The sequence below is a fragment of the Astatotilapia calliptera genome, chromosome 6, assembly GCF_964374335.1.
Source record: "Astatotilapia calliptera chromosome 6, fAstCal68.1, whole genome shotgun sequence".
Taxonomy (NCBI): Eukaryota; Metazoa; Chordata; class Actinopteri; order Cichliformes; family Cichlidae; genus Astatotilapia; species Astatotilapia calliptera.
The window spans coordinates 32,127,335-32,149,086 of NC_137427.1; the positions used below are offsets into that span (position 1 = coordinate 32,127,335).

At 41.4% G+C, this 21,752-nt stretch overlaps 1 protein-coding gene and 1 long non-coding RNA gene across 3 annotated transcripts; one reads left to right on the forward strand and one right to left on the reverse strand.

The window, feature by feature from the left end:
• Window positions 1-240: 240 nt before the first annotated feature.
• LOC145429522 (uncharacterized) lies at window positions 241-5,754 on the reverse strand. The gene is made up of 2 exons (XR_013909768.1): window positions 5,632-5,754; window positions 241-1,032 (listed from the first exon to the last, which is right to left on the reverse strand). It is a non-coding gene; the product is annotated as an uncharacterized LOC145429522 (long non-coding RNA).
• micall2b (mical-like 2b) lies at window positions 880-20,300 on the forward strand. 2 transcript variants are annotated; one of them, XM_026171688.2, is made up of 16 exons: window positions 880-1,022; window positions 2,117-2,165; window positions 5,467-5,608; window positions 5,690-5,877; window positions 7,121-7,245; window positions 8,097-8,792; window positions 8,909-9,117; window positions 9,737-9,803; window positions 10,319-10,440; window positions 10,588-10,646; window positions 10,756-10,879; window positions 11,002-11,104; window positions 16,796-16,869; window positions 16,974-17,088; window positions 17,571-17,617; window positions 19,127-20,300. In XM_026171688.2, the coding sequence occupies exons 1-16, from the start codon at window positions 880-882 to the stop codon at window positions 19,216-19,218; spliced, it is 2,355 nt and encodes a 784-aa protein (XP_026027473.2). In that variant the 3' UTR covers window positions 19,219-20,300. The 2 variants fall into 2 exon arrangements, with proteins under 2 accessions (XP_026027473.2, XP_026027474.2); XM_026171689.2 differs by having other exon boundaries at window positions 9,740-9,803.
• The last annotated feature ends 1,452 nt before the right edge of the window (window positions 20,301-21,752 follow it).

Sequence of the window (21,752 nt, forward strand, 5' to 3'; positions counted from 1 at the left end):
TGGAACAGCACTTAGGGAAGTAAGTAGAGGGCTACTTTTCTCTTTGTATAAATTTGGATTTATGACTTGGCTTTATAGCAGACAGGCAAACACAGACAGATGCAATAGATGTGGGTGAATTAAACTAAATGTTGATATCGGATCGATACTTTACGGTCAGTATGTAGCCTACTGAATTGTAATAAAATATTGTTTTTAAACTCACAAAATATACCTCAAATATGCACTATGAAAAATGTCTGAATATAATAACCTTTTATTGTTGACTGTCACATCTGTTTTATTCATAGCCTACAACACATTTAAAATACAGAACCTGACCAAGTGCTTTAAAATTTACATTCCAGCTCTCCAAAAAAACAAATTTCAAAATATATGAAAAGCTGAAAGGTGTGTTTTGTTGTGTTAACTAATTATTGTGGAAAATAAAAATGCCAGTGGTCATTAAAATCTGTTCAAAATTTGCAAATTGATGATTCATCTCATGTTTGTAGGTTACAATTATCGGTATTGGTATCGGTACACTGGCCCTGTATTTGCTTGGTATCGGATCCCAGAATCTGCGGTGTCACTTGGCAGATGAACACAAAGAGTTAAAGGACAAACTCCACCCACACCATCGCGTCATCGTCGACCTCTCGCAGGTGTCACGTCCAGGTTCTTTCCACTTAACTCAGAGTCAGTGAGGTGATTCACACAAACGCAAAAAGACTTTCCATCCCAGCTTCCCGGATAAGGCGTCAGTCTGGGCTTCTGTGGAAAGTTTCTAAAGTTTTACTTGTTGGACGCTGAGGAGCGAAGAAAGGAGGGAGCTCTGTGAGCGCTTCCAGAGGCACTGCTGCGCTCTTCACACGGATCAGTCCGGCTCCGAGCTCCGGGATGGCGGCCGTGAAGGCTCTGCAGCAGTGGTGCCGGATCCAGTGTGAGGGCTACCGGGATGTCTCCATCACCAACATGACCACGTCCTTCAGGGACGGACTGGCTTTCTGCGCCCTCATCCACAAACACAGACCCGATCTCATGTGAGTACACCTGGAACAGGACCGGAGAACGAAAGCAGGAAATAAGTGAAACTTATTGGCTGCACTCCTGACTTGTCTGTTGACAACACAAAACTATTTTCATGGAAGATTGAAGTCAGTGATTTTGCTTCCGAGTTTAATGGCAGAGTTTCGCTTTTTCTCCTTCTCTTTGTGTTATTTTGTCAGACACAAATCTGAACATTTGCTGATCTGTAGGAAGCAGGAGACGAAGCTGAGCTGTGACCCAAAGAGCGTTGCAGAGACGGTCACTTATGGTTTTCTGGGGGGTGATTTCAAGATAGCACTATTACATATCTGCACTCGATTTCAATGCTCAGCATGTCTGCGTAATGGAATTGGGCATTTTACAAATCCCTGTGACTGCTGCTGGCCACATGTGTCGTGTCCAACTTTGTGATGATCTGTCCTCAGAAACGGTCCCATTTTAAACTATGTGCCCTTGATAAGTTCAATTCGAGTCGCAACAGAAACTAAGTTTTGTAATGTCATCATCACAATTGGACAATGAGCTACATTATTATGTCTACGTTTAGAGTTAGTTGTACTTTTCCAGTACCTACTATAAAAATCTGAGGACTTGCACTCTTCACTGCATAAGATTTGCAAGATTGATGCCCAAGCCTCTAAGCAGTATTTTCTCATCATCTTTAACTGACTCCTGGCCAGTCACTCTCGCAGAGATGCCTGCTTTTGTTTCAGCAAGGCCATTTGACAGAAAAGACACAGCTGCTGTAATCGCCTCATTCCAGTATTTATGGCGAGCCAAAGCAGAGCGAAGGCGCTTGCCATGTTTACATGAGCCGCAGCAGTAAACAGAGGCTGAAGGCTCAGTTTCAGCGTGCTCAGTCGTGACCGTGTGATTAATGCAGGATGAACCTCATGTTAGTTTCAGATCTTCAGCGTGGGATCAATGAGGCAGGTGTCACGCTGCTGTTGTGATGTATGCAGAAGTGAGTCAGCAATGCATGACTGCATAACACATGTTAGTCTGCGCTGCTTCAAAACTGAAGACTGCAGGAGGGAAGTTGATTTATGTGTTTTGTAACTTCTGGGTTTTTCCTGCTCTGTTGCAGCAAATTTGATTCGCTGAAGAAGGACGATGTCTATGAGAACAACAAGCTGGTAAGACACGTTTCCATTCTGGATGCTCACACTTAACTTTTTTTTTTTTTTTTTTTTTACAAACTGATTTCCTGAATCCAACAAAGGCTCCCTTAACCCTCCCCCTTTTTTTTATTTTGTTCTTGAATATGACAATGCCAGCTTAAGACTGAAGCATGTCAGCAGCTATTTGATGGATTGAAATGAACTTTTAATATGAACATTCCTGTTTTGGAAATAATGAATCCCTCAGCCATGGCTACTTTGTAACTGACCACACAAGCTTGCATTGTCCTCAGTTTCTCAATCAGACCCAGCCCTCATTCGTCACATCTAGTTTTATAAAAACCCAAGATGGTGAAGGTCAGAATATCCCCACCAACTGGTGACTGCATGCACTGTTTACACAGAGTCTATGGTTCTGCATTGCCATCCTGTAGACTCTTAGTATTGTTAGCAAAAATTATAGAGTTTATTGATTTATTTAAATAATTAAAGTAAAGCTGATGGACAAAAATCACCACCCTAGTTATCATTTATGATGCGAGTTAATAAATCAGTCTGTTTTTTGAAAACCAGTTTGCTCTGAATGTAACCTGTTCCAGTCCCAGCCCAGAAAACTATAAATACGTCCTCAGTTACAGGAGCAGGACGCAGAAGGGCTATTTTCCAACCACTGTCAAGTCACTAAATAAATCATGACTTGTTCCTTTATTTACTTTTGTTTTTATTCCATTGCCAGACAGATGCTCTTATTTTTGCCTTTGCACATATCTAAAATATGGTGATGCCATGTGACAATAAATCTGAATCTAAGTCTCAATCATAGACTGTATATAAAAGATGACATCATCCAAGGCAGCCATGTCATCATTTAAAAAAATAAATCCTTAGCTGTATCCACAAACTGTAAATAAAAGATGGACACAGCCACTTTGGCTAATGAGTTTAAGCTAGTTTTTGTTGAAGCTGTTTTCGTGGTGTGTGGTGCTGTTTGCTCACCTGATGTTAACTTGTACATCCCATTTATGAGTGAATTCAGTCAACGTAACTATTGATTTCTTTTTTTACCTGCGTGTTAGTTTTCCAAATACTTTCAGCGACATCTGCTGATCCTTATCAGTGGATGGGGTTTTTGGCAAATATCAGGTGGTGATGATGGTGAAAACAAACAGAATGCCAGCGGTGGCTGGTGATTAGTCCTCTTGTTTGTTGTGAAACAAAATAAAAGTAACTCTGCCATCTGTGTCATTAGAAAGCACAGGTATATTTGTTATTTAGAAAGGATAGCATGACTCTCTCTTTTGTGAGAATGTCCTGGCCAAGACAGACAGCAGAAAACCAAAACAAAACCAGTCTCTGTGGGATGAAGAGTAAAATATAAAAACAGACACAATTTATAACCTCAAACATCAGTGGAAATTGTCTCGGGCCAAAACACAGGGCCCAGCGCCATCAGACTTAGTTGATTTTCATCCTTCCTCCCTCCAGGAGGAGGAAGCTGCAAATATGAGCGTTCTTTGTCCAAATTCAGTGTGAACATTCAGGAAAGACTGAATGAATAACACTTGGAAATGTAGACAATAACATCCCACGCTCCTTTCTTTTTTGATGAATGTAGGTCAGTAAGAATGAGTGAAGCAAAGCGAGAATAGCTTTTATAATGACACTGATAAGCTAGACCATCTGACCTGAGTATACAACCTCGAATCGTGGGGGAAAGCTTTAAGGTTTGTAATCGGTCTCAGTGTTTTATGACCCAGCATACATGCAGTATACAGCATACGTGATGCGTGCATATAAATAACATCCAGCACTGGTGTAAAAGTTGAAGCAGCCAGTGTCTGTCTGGGCTCAAAAGACAGATCAGGCTGGACTCTGAAGTAAAAATACAGTTTCATTTTCAGTTCTTTCACCAGTTGTTGAACTGTGATGACTCTCCTCTATAAAAGGAGTCATGAGTTAACTCCACTTCATAGCCCTGGACTTTAACTCTTTTGCCCTGTGACGTCTGCTAGGGAAAACCCTTGTCTCTCTTTTCTGTCATATTTCAGGCCATGTCCAGAACAAAGGTTTGGATCAGAAGTTAGTGAGGATGATCGGCTTACTAGGACTACCCTTGTAAAACCCTGGTACCTATGCAATGGTCTTCAAACCACAGCTTTATTGACGGTGTCAAAGCTCGACATTAAGGGTGCGGGGGGGATAGTTAATGATACATGAAAAGTTCAGTGTTGCTTATCTGACATTGAAGAACATCATCATATTTATATAACCAGCGAGGAAGCAGGTAATCTTCGTGGGGTAAATGAACCATGACCACAGGAGCCACACCTGTGCCCCTGATAGTGTTTGAGATTTACAGCTGAGTGTGCAGCTCCTCTACACAGATGAAGCTCAATACTCCAAGAAAACAGACTTTAAGTTAGTCAGCTTGAGTTTAAGACACAACTTCGGTTTACATCAGCACCGTGGGATCTTGGGTAATTGTGGAAATAACGTTCAGCATGGGCGAGCAGAGAAGTGGTGGCAAAAAGCAGACTGCTTCAATGCGGGCACTTTGCATTCTTCACTTACTTTTTCTTCACAGATTCTTCATTGTTAGACTGAACTCGGGGAGTGCCAAGAGCTCGACATGTCAAAACGCCTGCTCTTTGGGCCAGCAGAGAATAAAGCTAAAGTGCGGGAACTGTTTGACGCTGCTCTGGGTTTCAGCTCAAAGCTGAAACAACATGTTGGGCAATCGAATAAGAAAACGCTGTAAGAGATTAACAGGGCACAGCAAAGTAAACAGCATCTGAGTGGCTCTCTTCATTATCTGATTACCGATTAAACAACGACGCTGGTGCTCGTTGGCCTGCCACTGCTTGTTTCTTCCGTGGAATTGCTGGATGTTAGTGTAGTGTGCAAATTCTTGATTTATTTCTCACTAGTGACTCACATAAAGGGTAGAGGGAATAGAATTCAACAAAATCCGGGTTGGTGATTTGTATTTGACGTAGATAGGAACAGTAGAACAATGAAAATGGTTTGTTCACACTATGCAAACATCTCTTCCTCTTTCAAATTAAACTTGTGTTGTCTGCAAACCTCAGAGAATGCATGCATTTTTGAAACAAATGCCCACCTTTATCATCTTTTGCTTTTCTTTGGGACATCTAAAGAACACAATCATGTTTGGTGTCCTTAAAGATCTAGAAAGTCTTTCATAGACATCACACAACGTAAGCTTTTATGATTTATAAGTGCATTGCATTCGTCTAGATTTAAAACCCAAAGTCTTGTTTCTTTTCTCACTGGATAAAACTGGTTTTATCTGCAGGCGTTCAGTGTTGCAGAAGAACAACTGGGAATTCCAGCGCTGCTGGATGCAGAAGACATGGTGGCACTTAAGATTCCTGACCGCCTCAGCATCCTGACTTATGTCTCCCAATACTACAACTACTTCCACGGACGCTCCCCAAGTGAGTATTAAATAAAGTCTTACTGTATCCCTCTCTGTCCATCTGCACACATCTCATCTGTTCATCTGTCTTTGCATACAGTCGGTGGAATGGCGGGTATAAAGCGTCCAGCCGACGGCCCCAGCGATGAACCGTCAGGGAAGAAGAACCAGGCTGTGACGTCTAAGGTGTTTCCCTCTTCTAAGCCTGCCAGAGAGAACAGCCCTCCCCCATCCTCCAACATCACAAAGCCACTTCCTTCCCCAAATCAAAACAAAACTTCAACACAGGTAAAATTGAATAGTTACTATTACATTTCTAAATTGGGGCGGAAGTCTAAAAGTACCGTATTTCCCGGACTACAAAGCGCACCTGAATATTAGCCGCACAAGCTAAAATCAGGGGAAAATCCTGTTTTGTACATACATTAGCCGCACCTGACCAAAAGCCGCAGGTGTTTCAATGTTGACTTATCATATGTAAGAGAATATGCACAAAGGGAATTGTCAGGAAAGAGATGGCTGTTTGGAGACACACCCCTTTTATTAATATTTTGAAAAACAAGTTATGGGTACATATTTGCACATGTAGTACATAACAGCAACCTACAGCACACCAGAAAAATAGATTCGGACTACCTTTTAGGCTCAGGTGCAGTGACACGGCTTTAACAAGAAGAAAAGTCAGTCATTCACCATCTTTCTCTTCTTCCTGCGCACTAAAACCACCAAAGTCCTCTTCTCCAATGTCGGAAACGAACAGGCTCAGGATGGCTTCGTCATCCACTCTCCGCTTCTCTCCTTCGTTGTCACTTTCAAAACCAAAGAAATCCTCATTGTCAGTGTCAGAGTCGAACACCCTCAGAAGGGCCGTGGCGGTGTCCTCCTCTCCATCATGCAGCAGTCCAGCCCTTCAAAATCCGTTGGTGATCGTGGATGTTTTCGCACTTTTCCACGCTGTCAGAATCCACCGGTGGAGTTGGGCATAACTTGCTTTTCGCACGTTTATCGCCGCTCGTCATCCACGCCTCCCGCTGAACGCGTAGCGCTACTTTGAAGTTTGTTTTTCGCGCTACTTCGTACGGCACTACGTTTCCTGGCGGACGGACATGTGACTAACATACCACTCTTGAACCCCGATCCTTCCGCCAGGCAACGTAGTGCCGTACAACAGCGGAACAAACAAAACAAATCGTCTTACGATATCACAAAAATCATGGAAAATCCATAGAAAAGCCGCACCTGACTAAAAGCCGCAGAGTTCAAAGCTTGTGCAAAAAGTAGCGGCTTATAGCCCGACAATTACGGTAATTCATTTACGAAATACTGACCAAGGTTGTGTACGTTCATCCACGTCAACGATGACCAAATAACTACAGACAGGTCACTTGGTCTGTGTCAGCAGATGATTACCATGACGTCAATGTAGTTACTTTAAAAAAAAAAAAAAAGGCCCACATTGCGTGACATCAGTTAGTTGTAACGGCTGAAGTCCCCTCTTGTCCACACTCTTTTCTCTCTTTCTTTCTTCTAGGAGGTTGTGGTTGGAAAATCTCAGGCAGGCACCCTGAGTAGCACATGTGCATCCTGTCATAAGCACGTTCACCTGGTGCAGCGACATCTAGTGGATGGGAAGCTTTATCACAGGAACTGTGCAAAGTAAGATGATAGGAATGCTAATGTTGGCGCCATTTAGGTCCATTATGTTTATTCCAAGTCTGCCATTAGAACAGGGAAAGACTGATTTGTGTAAGAATGCTAGAGAATTATTATACTTATTTTAGTTTTTCTTATTAATTATTGTATTTGTAATGCCTCTATATAACTCAGTTTTTATTTTTTAATCGCTTGTATTAAGAAAAACGGTTAAAACAACTAAAAAATATTCTAGTTTTCCTTTCTCATACAGTTTAACTAGTTTAATAATTGAAAAACACATTTAAATATTTCAGAAGTCTCTTAATCAGATAAATCCATGGATTTTGTTAGCTATTGACTGCTAGCTCTGCCGCTACCTAGTTAAACTTAGCTAGTTTCTTCTTAGCAAAGACTATTTTACTTTTCTCATTAAATAAAAAGCTTAAATTGTTTTATTGTTTGTTCATTTTTTGATATATTGTTTTTTGTTTTTTTTTACATAGGACCTTAATTTGTCCTGCTTTTTCTATCATGAGGAAAAGAAAAATGAGTAGCTTTAGCAAACTAGCCAGAACACTGTTATTGCTAAATGTAGATTTTATTTTTTTTTTTTTTTGTAAATTGCAAATGTTACACATTTCTATGAATTCAGAATGTTCATTTATTAACATAAAATGTTGAATAGAGTCAAATTGAGCTTAATTTACGTTTTGAACCAATACAGTCTTCCTGTAGCTTGGGTTTGCAGGTTAGCATCATTATAAACGAGGTGTATTGAGGCTAAAATGGCACCAACCGCAGGTTTATGTTCCTAGTTTGTGACTATGTTCCCTGTTGTAACCTGTGTGTGTGTTGTACTTTCTCTCTCACAGGTTGCTGTCATCTGCAAACACAAGCACGCCTCTTCAAGATTTGACCCCAAACTCCTATGTTTCCAAATTCACTCCTCTTAAAGACTCGAGTAAACACAGTACACCTGCTCCTACTTACACATCCTCCAGTCTGAGTCCTTCACGGGTGTCGGAGAAACCCACCACTCCCAAGTCCACTTCTGCGTCCCCAGCCCCCTGGGCTACATCATCTAACTCTTCGGCCAGACCCACAGCTTCACGTGACACTACTACCACTGTGACCCCATCTATCAACACCAGGCCGGCTGAAACTCCTCGACCCTCGGCAACCGCTGCCAAGACACTCCAGTCCAAGCTCAAGTTCTTCCAGGAAGATAACACGGCAAAGGTGGAGGAGAAAAAGACTTCAACCTTCAATGTGGACATAAACAAAGGCCAGAGTATTGGTGGTAAGGCACAACAGGCCACGGCAGGGAAAGCTGTTACTGTGGTCATAAATGTGGGTGGTACTGGAAAAAAAGAGGTAAATGAAAGTTTGGACAAAGGTGGGAATACAGCTAAAACAACTGGCACTGGCTGGAAGGTGAAACAGGAAGACGAGAGTAATAAGTCAAAAGCATCAGCAGCAGCCTTCATCTCCAAAAAACTGTCTGAGGAAAACAACAATAACAACAAAAAGCAATCGTGGGCGACTACAGTACTAAATAAAACTGAGAAGTAAGTAATCTAACTTGAGACTCACAGAAACATGTGATTACACTTTGTATCCTGCTCTACCCTGACCTCTACTGGTGAAGAGAGGCATTTAAGTTGCATTCTTCACCTCTATTTAGATCTCAACCTAAAGTCGAGACACCAAAGAAGGAGAAAGAGGGAGTTGGCGGGAAGGTGAAGCTGAAAGTGAACCCATCGATCCTGTCTGACCTGCAGTTTGAAGACACCACGAACTCTTCTGAGAGCCCGGGCAGTCAGAGCGGGCTCAAGGCCAAGACTGCAGACAGGGCACCCTCGAAGACGGGCAGTACATTACCCAACACATCAGGTTAAACTTACACACTTTACAAGCAGAGAGTTGATACACAAGGTCTCGCACACACTTTTGACACACATTTGACCTCTGACCTTTACATTTCACATCTGCCTTTCTTCCAAGTTGACCCTGAAATGTGTTCTGTCTTTAAAGAAAGTATTGTTGAGAGAAAGAGAACAAGCTGCCTAGTTAGAAATCTACTATAGTATAATTTTATATACAATAATCTCAAGTTATTTACAAATCAATACATATTATCCATCACCTACTCCTACATTATGTTTGTGTATAAAATATGATTTCCTTATATATAAATGCTGCCCAGAGAGTGAGCTGCCTTGGTTTGTACTCCCACAGTGCTTCTTATTAATAATTTTATTAATACTGTGTCTCTAATCTGCTGCTTATATGCTTATTTGGGAGCTACTTTGGGTGTAATATCATCCTTGGCTTTTGTGCATTTGCTGTCATTGTTGTAAAAATGCCATTTAACAAATAGCATTTACAACCAAACAACAGAACTAGGAACTGACATTGACTAGTGGATGTCTAATGAGGGAACTGAACTGGTTTCAATTGTTTTTTTTTTTGTGTTTTTTTTTTTTTTTGTTGTTGTTTTTTTTCCCCGCAGCAGTGAAGGAGACTGAGACTCCTGCAGACTGGAGGTCGAAGCTCAAGCCCGTCTCCAAAGAAACCAAGTAAGACTTGTTTGATTGATTTAATTGATTCTTACTTCTTATGCTTCTCGTTGAGTCCTTTTCCTTATTGACTTGTGCTCCTGATAACAGCAGGGAGTGTATGTACGTGGGTGGCCTCTCAGCATATCGACATCGTGAGGCATTAACTGTATGAGCCCCCCCCCCTCCTCCTGATGTCCTGTCCATCCATCCATCGTGCGATCCAGTCTTTCATCCGTCTCACCAAACATTCCTCCCACAGGAAGCCTGTACCTGCTGCTCCTCCAAATGTCTCGGCCATCATTTGTAGTCAGAGCTTTCAGTCTCTCCTCTTCCGCCACATGCATGCGAGCCCCAAATGGTGTCGGGACTGAGTCGAGTCCTCCGTGGTGCAACATATGCTCAGTGCTTGGAGTTCCTTTTCCACGAATGACCTTTCCTCTCGCTCTCATGAATCAAAACTGTAGCAAGACGGGGAAAGAGTCTAGTCGTAGGTTAATCGAATCCTCTCCATTTGTCCCTCTTCCCGCCCACAGGCCTGCTGGCCCTTCCACTAAACCAGGGTCTAATGAGGCTCCGAAGACCTCAGAGATTTCTGCGAGGCCTTCCTCTCAGTTTCCCAGCCTGAGTATTTCTGTCACTCCACCGAGATCAAAGGGTAAGAGCGTGGTCATAACCAAACATTTACAGGAAGAAGCCTTCCTAACAGTTTACTGTGAGTCGTGCCTTTCTAATTTTTATCCGTTCTTAGCTTTGTTGGTTGATTTATTCTCTGCTTTTTATCTCCACCTTTTTTTTTTTTTAGGATTACAGGAGGGTCTGAAAGGGCAAACAAAGAATGGCACCAAGTCAGAGACAAAGAAGGTAGTGGGTCTCTGAAAATAAGTTTGCCGTAGCTTTTTTTTTTTTTTTTTTTTTTTTTAAATGAGCATGTCATTCATGCACTTTTCTCTGCATCTGTTTGCGTCTGTAGATGAAGCCAGACTACATTCCCAAAGAGGACATCACGAAGGAGCTTGAGGAGATTGAACAGAATTTAAACGAGCTGGAAAAGAGGGGAGTCGATCTGGAGGTGAAGCTGCGCAAATGCGAAGAAGGTGGGATGCACGCGCCAGCTGTGTGTTTTGTGAAGGCTTTTCAGTCAGGACGTGCTGTGAATGTAAGAGAAATCTTAATGTATGTGTCTGGGATTAACTGTGTGCTCTGTGTTCCTCGTCAGAGGGTGACGATGACACTCTCACGGACGAGCTCATGGTTGAGTGGTTTGGTCTGATCAGGAACAAACAGTTGGCCATGCGTCGGGAGTCTGAACTGGTCTACATGTGAGTAGACACACACACACACACACACACACACACACACACACACACACACACACACACACACTCTCACTCAGGAAGGGGGCATGCCACTATTTAGCGATTAGTGAAACAGACTTGTGGCCAGAAGGTTGACAGTGTGAATTCCCAGTGTCCTCCCTCCTCCGAGTCACTGCAGGGTGTCCTGGAACTAAGCAGCTAACCTGCCTCACCCCTTCCACCCCCACCAACCCCCGACTGTCTGCAGTGTCCACACAAGTGTTGAAGCACGACGCTGCTGAACACAACAGCGACAATTCCACTGAAAATACTAATTTGATAAATAAATGGTAAAGACGGATATAACACTGACTTGTAGCTATAAAGCATTTCCAGACATTTTATTAGGTACACCTTGTCCGTAATGGGTTGGACCACTTAATCCACTGTACTGGATTAAGATCCTGTGACTGCGGAGGCCGTTTGAGTATAGTGAACTCGTCATGTTCAAGAAACAAGTTTTAGGTGGTTTGAATTCTGTGACATGGTGTGTTATCCTGCTGACACTGGTTATAAAGGGATTGACATGGTCAGTAACAATCAGTAAGATGGGCTGTGGTGTCTACACAGTGCTCAATTGGTACTACTTCCACCATCAGCCTGAACTGTTGAGACAAGGAAGGATGGATATGAGGTGCTGTAAGGGACATTATTACTGAAACGCTCTCACACACACAACTGAAACGCTCTCACACACACAACTGAAACGCTCTCACACACACTACTGAAACGCTCTCACACACACTACTGAAACGCTCTCACACACACTACTGAAACGCTCTCACACACACTACTGAAACGCTCTCACACACACTACTGAAACGCTCTCACACACACCACTGAAACCAGAGGCATTTCTGCTGAACAGGAAGTTGTTTCCTGACAAGGAAACTGATGGAAAAAGTGGTATATTTCAAAACACTACAAGGATTTCTACTCAGCAACCTGCTAGTACAGCAGTCCCCAACCTTTTTTGCGCCACGTAAACAATATAAAAAATAAAAAAACGATAAATACCATGAAAACCATAAATAGAAATGTGTTCGAATTTTTGTGGAGGAATAAAACCCATTACATAGAAAGATCTCAGCTTGTGAAGGGATACAATAAAGGTGGTATCAAAACTCCAGAATTGGAATTTATGGTTGGCACCCTTAGAATTAAATGGTTAAAATCTTGTCTGTCACAGCCAGACTCTACTTAGCTCCACATCCCATGATTCTTGTTTAATAAAATAGTATACAGGATTAGACTTTATTTTGAAATGTGATTTTGCGGCAAATAAAATCCCCATAAAGATATCAAACTTTCCAAAACAGACGTTACATTTTTGGGAAAATGAGATTTACCCACAACTTCTCCCCATAATTCAACCTTATGGAATAATAGGGTAATAACACTTAATCAAAAATCAATTTTCAAGAGTGACTGGTTTGAACAAAAATATTATATTCATAACAGATTTGTTGGATGATAACGGTGTCATTCTAAGTTACACAGACTTTTCAGAAAAATATTGTCTAAACTGTTCTCAAAGAGAATATAACAAATTTTGTGAACTGGTCCCACTGCCTCTGCTTCATTTGATTAAAATTTTTATGATATACAATAATTTCTCATCAGTGCTCCCAAATTTATTGCTAGGGCAATGTCAGCTGTTTGATAAAAATGCAATAAGAAATTTGTTAGTAGTTTCTTCAAAGACAAAATATTTCATAGTTACAACAGAATGGTTACATGGCATGGTTCTAATTTAGTTATTTCATATACACTGGATAAAGCATACTAAAAATTTATGAAATAGCCTATTCTACCTAAAGTTAAAGAAACACACTTTAAACAAAACTAATACTGTGGCAGAATTTCTAAAAAAAGAGATTTGGCTTTGAGGTGGATCAGTGTTCTTTTTGTACTGATGAAAATGAAACCCTAGAACATCTTTTTTTTTCCTATGCCCTATCACACAATGTATTTGGTGCAACTTAAAAAATTGGATTTCCCTAAATATTAATGATGTGCCACTGTTTGAATTACATCATAATTTTTTTTATATGGATCATCTAGCATTGGATGTCTCAGACATTATTAACATCATCATACTTGTTGAGTATTGCAGCATCGACAGCGATCAACTCGAAGGAAAATGACGACGGAGGCAAAAATGTCCTTAATATTTTTGGGAACTTTATTCCTGATCAACATGCGGTAAAACTTTTCTCATGGGTGCCATTTTCGTTGTGGTATACTTTTTTTTTTTTTTCTTAGGGGCGTGATGACGCAGCATCCGTGCTCTTACAATGAAACAGTGCCTCCTTGTGGTGGCAACTAAAATACTGTCTCTGTTAAACCACAGTAACCATAATGCAGTTAAACACTGTACAACATGAGTACACACAATGAATATCTTAACAATACTTTTGAGTAAATATCATATCCATTGTGCTAAATGGAGGAACGCTAAGCCTTCTCTCCCTGGTTTTATTGATGATTTTAAGATATTTTTCTTTGCTAAAAAAAAGACAAAAAGCACATATGCCAAAAAAATAACCAGGATAATGCACGTCTCCCGCTATTCTAAATTTTGACTTATGCTGAGGCTAATATATTGTTAAGTAATGCAGCTGTCTCACTAAGGTCCAGAATCGATTTGTTCCACGATTCGATTCAATTCAATTCGATTTGATTATGGGGAATTTTGACAGTCAGAAATATTATAATTCAGATCAGTACATTTACATATTTTTGTATTTAAAAAAAGGAAGCTGACACACGCAAGACTTTATTAAAGGTGTGAGCATCACAGCAGATGCCTTTGTGTCAAAGTAGCTGAAGATAAAGCACATAAAAACATGAAGGTGGTTTTCCTGGCCTGGGATTTTATAAAAAATATTCTGCAGTACATCAAAAACGAAAGAAAACCATTAACATATGAACGTTACCTCTCACGTTACAGCGGTTTTATTAGAGACACGGCTAACATTTTGCATTTTGCATAATTTTAAAAAGTTTAAATTTATTCAGTATTGAACGGCAGAAATTAGGTTTTCTTTTCGGAAGTATGTAAAATGAAAAAAAAAAAACAGCGGCCGACTGCGCTGTAAACAACAGTAGACTTGTGCATAACAAGCAAGCGAATAATACAGAAAACAGATTTTTAGACGGGAAACTGTTCTTGAAGTACAGAGAGAAAGAAAGAGAGAGAGAGGGCTGTGCATGACGTGCGATTTTATCGTGGTGGAAGCAAAACAGTGAAGGAATTCATGACGATGTTTATGTGAAGCGCAGTTTGGATCTTCTTTTGCTGCTGGTTCAGTCAATATTGTTTGGAGAGAGATAAAACTAACAGCTTTAGAATTGGCGTGAAAACAAAGCGCGGACCTGCCGACAGATCAGAGTCAGCGAGCTGTCGGCTTTCAGCCCCGACCGTGTCCGTGCTGTCGGGTGAGAAAGGCGACATCTCACTGATTCTGATCCGCGGGTCCGCGCTGTGTGTTTACGTCTTTGTGCAGAAGCCGTACCTGCTCTCATTTACTGTCTTAGCTGTTTGGTGGTTGTTGAAATTTTGTCAGGTTTCACCAGAGATTCTGGCATTTCGGGTAAAATAAATTTATATTAAAAAATCGATTCAGGATTTTAATGAATCGATTTCACGTTATCCAAGCCAGAATCGATTTTAATCAATAAATCGATTATAAAAACCCACCCCTAACTAACAGGTTGCTGAGTAGACATCTGTGTAGTGGTTTGTTTGAAATCTAACACTTTTTCCTTCAGTTTCCTTGTCAAGAATTAACTTCCTGTTTAACTGAAATGCCTTCCTGTTCAACTGAAATGCCTTCCTGTTCAACTGAAATGCCTTCCTGTTCAACTGAAACGCCTTCCTGTTCAACTGAAATGCCTTGGTTTTTCAGTAGTGTGTGTGTGAGAGCGTTTCAGTAGTGTGTGTGTGAGAGCGTTTCAGTAGTGTGTGTGTGAGAGCGTTTCAGTAGTGTGTGTGTGAGAGCGTTTCAGTAGTGTGTGTGTGTGTGTGAGAGCGTTTCAGTAGTGTGTGTGTGTGTGAGAGCGTTTCAGTAGTGTGTGTGTGTGTGAGAGCGTTTCAGTAGTGTGTGTGTGTGTGAGAGCGTTTCAGTAGTGTGTGTGTGTGTGAGAGCGTTTCAGTAGTGTGTGTGTGTGTGAGAGCGTTTCAGTAGTGTGTGTGTGTGTGAGAGCGTTTCAGTAGTGTGTGTGTGTGTGTGAGAGCGTTTCAGTAGTGTGTGTGTGTGTGTGAGAGCGTTTCAGTAGTGTGTGTGTGTGTGAGAGCGTTTCAGTAGTGTGTGTGTGTGAGAGCGTTTCAGTAGTGTGTGTGTGTGAGAGCGTTTCAGTAGTGTGTGTGTGTGAGAGCGTTTCAGTAGTGTGTGTGTGTGAGAGCTAAAATTTCAGTAGTGTGTGTGTGTGAGAGCTAAAATTTCAGTTGTGTGTGTGTGTGTGAGAGCGTTTCAGTAATAATGTCCCTTACGGCACCTCATAGATGGATCCATGCTTTCATGTCGTGTACCCCAAATTCTGACCCTACTCAGGGCTCGCAAAATCACTAGCCCGACGTCCCGGAGCTAGCAATATCTCCGGTCGGGTGACCAAAATCTATCTCAGCCCTGCCCGTCGGGTTATTATATAGCCCGACGGGCGGGGCTGAGATAGATTTTGGTCGCCCGACCGGAGATATTGCTAGCTCCGGGTCGTCGGGCTAGCAATTTTGCGAGCCCTGCTACTGTCTGTCTCAGCAGAAAGTGAGACTCAAGCCAGGCGACATCTTCTATTGTCCAGTTTTGGTGAGCCTGAGTGAACCGTAGCCTCAGTTTTCTGATCTTAGGTCACATGATCGGCACCCAGTATGGTCTTCTGTAGCCCATCAGTGTCAAGGTTCTCTGTGTTGTGCATTCAACGATCATCATACCTCGGTATGTAACAAGTGGTTATTTGTTGCCTTCCTAATGGCACGAAGCAGTCTGGCCCTTCTCCTCTGACCTCTTCTCCCAGAGAACTGCCGCTCACTGGATATGTTCTCCTTCTCTCTCATTCTCGTGAACTTGAACTTCAGCAGGTAGTTTTTTCCATACCTAACTCCATTCAGTTGCTATCACGTGATTGACTATTTGCATTAGCGACCAGATGAACAGGTGTACCTAATGAATATGTACATAGTACAGTATACCCTTGTCAGCCACTTCATTGGGTACACCTATATTTTTAACAGAGTGGAAACTTATTCTTAAAGCTTTTGTGTCAATATGTCAACAGCTAAGGAAACAAGAACTGAGAATCTCAGGGGGAGGTGGAGGCCAAAACAGAGCTGTTGGGAGTCTGAATGTCAGATTTACATTTGTCAGGTGGCGCGAGAAGACTTACACACCTGCTGGATGCGTAAACATGCATCTGTTGCCAAATGATGTTTGAAAAATTCTGACTAAGATACAGAATTATCCCAAGAACTACCAAATATGGAGAGGATGACGCAGTGGTTTTCTAAAAACGTTGAAAGTTTCAGATGTGTCGACAATAACACGCGAGGTCTCTGTGAATGTGTTTAAGGTGGACCATCTTAACCTGCTCTCTAAAGGATATACTCTTTAATAAAGCCGTGAATTAGGTGTCATCTCTATTTTCAAACATGTGCAGTGGAAGAACCCAGGAGCTGGAGGAAGAGCAGCCCACTGTTGAGCAAGAGCTCAGGAGGCTGATGGAAAAACCAGGTGAGGTTTAGGGATGAAACTGAGCAGAGTGCACAACAGGGGGAAAAGGAAAACCGACCGCTGATCTGAGCATGAAATGTGTGTGTGTGTGTGTGTGTGTGCAGAACATCTGAAAACATCCTGGGACAGGAAGAAAGAACAGGAGCTGATGAAGAAACTGGTGGCGATTGTCAACGATAGAAACGCTATCGTGGATGGTCTGGATGAGGACAGACTCAGGTGTGTGCAGAGTGTGTGTGTGTGTGTGTAAAAAGTTTGGATTTGATAATGTTTAACTCCAAACAGAGTTAACTGCTTAAAACTCAAAGATATTAAAAGCATCGCACGAGATGACTGACTATACTTCTTATCCTGTGTCACTTCTGTGACTGTAATCTATCAGCAAATCAACCATGTAGCAAATGCATTACAAATATAACAGTTTTAGTTGTGTATTGAGGAAAATGTCTTGTATTTATTATTTACTTTGTCTTAAATGTAGCAAATCAGCTTAAGCTTGTTCATCAGTACTTTTGAAACAGCTTAACTAGAGAAAAAAAACAACTTGAACGTCGGCCCTCTGGGACACTTTTTGGCTTATTTTGACATTTTGTGGACTAAGTACGACGTAATGAAACTGATTATTTAAATTGCTGTAAGTGTAGCGTTCAGTTGCTGACTAACCTGTCTGTCTTCTGTGTGTTTCTGCTTCATCTTCTCAGGGAGGAAGAGGAGGACGAGCAGCTAAACAAGATGATGCTGGATTTCAGTGAGTGCCCGCACCACCTCCACAGCCCCCCCCCCCCCCCCCCCCCCCAACCACCCTGTTCATTAGTTATCATAACCTCAGTGTCACTGCAACTTAGTTGGCTTATAAATTATCCAATTGAGGATTTCCATCATGGACACCTCTAATTGAAGTAGATAGAATTCTGTGTGTGTGGGGACTCGTGGTGCATTTTTCTTTTTTTTTTTTTTTTTTTTTTAAGGGTGCGCCTGGGCAATGTTTTCATCTCGTTTGATCTACTGACTGCTAATGGAAAAAGCATCAAACAAAATGCTCCCCCCTCTCTTTTTGTCAGCAGCGTCCCTATTAGACAAATGGATAATGCAGCTGCTTAATTTGACCCTCTGATAGAGCAGCGTTGGATCCGGCTTCATTTGCAATTCATGACCGGCAAAGCAAGGCTGAAAATTGAGGAGATTTATTGAACTTCAGTGAAAGGTCATTACATTGCAGCGAGCGAACGCCGACCGTGGGCTAAAGACTAGCCATTTCAGTTTTAATGTATTCATAAAGTTAATGCCAAAGTTTCACAATTCGTTCTCACTCAGAGTGCAGTTGTGTGTCCGTTTACACACACGTGCCGTGTCCCATGCGGTGGAGATGTGGAAAATCACCTGCTTTCCACTGGATGGCAGGCGTCAGGACATCCGTAGTGGTGACTAAGTCAGACTTTTGTGTCTGCAAGATGGCTGCAAATGTGGGGCTTTCTGAATCACGGTGCAATATTAAAGACCCTTAAATGGGCTCATGAAAGGAGCTGTTTAATTATGTATACAAAATAAAGCCCACTTAATAATACAGTGACATTTTAACATTTTTATCTGTCCCCCAATACTTAGTCACTCACAAACAGCTCCTACATGCTGTTTCATCCTTTAAAATCATTTTAGCCAAACTACATTGGACTTTCTAAATAAATGCTCAGAAGGATTAAAGTTGCTTTTCGGGGATATTAAACGATTTACTTTTTTCAAAAACACATTTACAATTCGCCATCTTGTGGGTGGCTCAGTCGCCTGAATCATGACTACTACTGTGTGAACAGGATGTCTGTCGATGCTGATGATGCTCAGACTCTAAATCTCTTCAAGAATCAGGTCATAGTGCAGCTCTGTGCCTTTAGCCTATCGGGATATTTTACTTATATTAATTATTGGCAACAACCCTCTTAGTTTACCCCCCATTTTGAACAAGTTGTTTTAACTCTTCTTCCTATTGAGGCAACTTTCTGCTGATTGACTGTCCCTTGCAAACAGAAGGTCTGGACAGAAAGTGGGTGGGGCTCCTGCACCTACATTGAGAGCAAATAAAGCCAGTGACACTGAAACATGAACACAGTTTGTCTCACAGGATTGTTTGAAAACATGAAAATTCACCATCATGACAGTGTGTTCTTAATGCAATGTAATAACTGTTTTGTTTTGTTTTTTTTTCTTTATAAAGTAAGAATTTGAATGATGTCTCTCTCTCGCTCTCGCTTTGATCACACAGACATTAAGAAGGAAAAGGAAAAACCAAAGAAGGAAAAGTCAAAGTCTCCGATGTCCAAACTGTTCGGCTGGGGAAACAAGAAGGAAGCGTGATACTCTGCAAAGCCCTGCTGTTGTTGCTGTTTTCTTTCAGTCTTCCTTTGATGTTTGCGCTGCTTAACGTCAGTGTGCTCAGCCTGTGATTTGCGGGATAACACGGATGCTGCGTGCGTTTGAGTGTACAGCATGTGCGAGCATGTGCAATCTGTCGTTCTCGGCACTTGTTGAAAGATGCCCTTCCCTCTGTCAGCTGTGTCACTCAAGATCTGACGCTTCTCCTGCCTTACTCCACTGTGTACACACACACACACACACACACACACACACACACACACACACACACACACACACACACACACACTTACAGCATCGAGGGGTTAATGACTCACTAGTCGTGATGTGATTGGGTTCAATGTTCCAGTTGTTAGTTTTAATCCCCTTCTAGTCTTAATCTGTCTCCTTAATGCTGAGACACACACACACACACACACACACTTGCTGTCTGCTTACATCTCGCTGTTTGTGCATCTCATTGAAATGTTGCTTGTATACAATAACACTGATACAAGTGGGAGTCAAAGTCCTTCAAACCCATCGTGAAACAAGCCACATCAGCAACGTCGGGGTCGCTGTCTGAGTCTGTTTACTGCATTTGGACAGTGACCACTGTGCTTCTTTAGCTATGTCTTAATGATATCTAATGGCGTTTTCTAGATGAGTGGTTCCCAAAGGGAGGTCATGGGAGTAGGATGTCTGAGTCAGAAAAGACACAGTCACTACAGATAAATATGAAAGCTGTAACGAGGGCTGCTTTTATGGCTCAGTAGAGGGAAAGGATGCGTGTGGTTTGCGTCATGTGACCTGAACGTCTCATAAATACTCAGTCGTTTGCCCGTTTTTATTTGTTTTTGTTTTTATTGAGCGCATGAAATGCATGAAGTGGTCCACATTGGACCTTGATTTGTACATGTTTTAATAGTTCTGAGCCAAACTGACTGTGTACTGTCTGAGTGCCATAAATTGATGTAATTCTGAAGCAACTTTTTAATTGTTTTGTGTGTTATGACCAGATGTTGTGTGTATGTTTATGCTCTCATCCCCTTGGTGGCTGTCTGACTATTAAAAGGAGAAACTTGCCTGGGTTTTAAATTAATTGCTGTTTTAAATATTCTTACTTTAATAAAAAGATGGTAAAAATTAACGGGCCGTGTTGATGTAGTTGGTGAATGCGGTGCACAGTGAAACTCAAGTATTAGTAATAAGCATGCCTGGGTCACCACTATGGCTCACCTGGTTTAGCTGGAAACCCATCCTATACTGAAGGCTGGACCCCTCGCTGTAGGGGCCTGGGTTTGAGTCCACCTCAGACCATTTCCTGCGTGTTGTTCTGCCTCACTTTCATGTCTCCTCTCTGCAGGATCCTATTGAATTGGGGGGGGTAATTTATTTAACCAAATAATTTGACTTTATTTTTATTTTTTATAATGTACTGAATCATTTTCATTACCAAAACTAAACAAAGCAAAGTGAAGTGCAGTGTCTCTGTAAAACCACCAGGAGGCAGCATGGGCCTTGTCATGTCACCCTCGCTCTCAGTATGACATCCGTTTCATATCAGTACAGGCACCGATTAAACAGGTTTAAAAGCACATCACAAACACGAGGTTGCAGGTTTATCATTTGTAATAATAATAACAAAAGGCTGTCAGTTTTCTTTAGTTATCTTCATTTTTCTATTTATTTTTAAGAATTCTTAGAAAATTGCAAAGCCAAACAAGTTAATGGAACCAGTTTCACGTCAACGGGTCAGATATTTCTCGCCTCTTTCTAAATTAACTTTTACTGCTTGAACACAACAGAAGCTGCTTAATTTCTGTTGTTCAAATCATACACTTAAAAAGAAAGAAATGCAGATTTCCTGACCATGCATTCTAAGCTGCTGCGGGGTTTATTTTACTCTTTTATATCGCAACAAATAAGACACATATTTCTTGCAGAGGACAAACAAAATGTCCTTTTCATTACCAAGCGGAAGCTAGCGTGACTGCAACTCTTTGTGTAGCTGTAGCTATCTAAGGGTTTTGGGGCCTCAGTTTAACCTCCTAGGACCCGAACTCTTCCACAGCATGCATTTTTAATTTCTCTTTGATATTTGGGCATATTGGGGCCCGATGAATGTAAAAACAAAGAATTACCAGATTATTGTTTTCTTTTACCTTATTTTTGTTTTTAAGAAAAATAAGAGCCACATATGAGGATATTCGTTTAAATTTTTGATAGAACAGTAGCAGTATAATGTCCTCGTAAGTGGATATCAGGCTCTTGTAGAGTAAAATTGAATATTTTGGTCTAAATAACCCAAAATGTGATGTCCACATATGTGGACGCCAGGTCCTAGGAGGTTAAATAATAAAAGAAATAGCCATAACTGCCTCCACATCAGCTACAGTATTCAGAATGTGCAGAATCCTCACAAACTTACAGCTTTCCAAAGAGGCCATTGTAGATCCAAAGTACACTGGTGAACACAATGCACAGCATTTGATTTATTTTCCATTTTTCAGATTTTAAGACACACACACACAAAT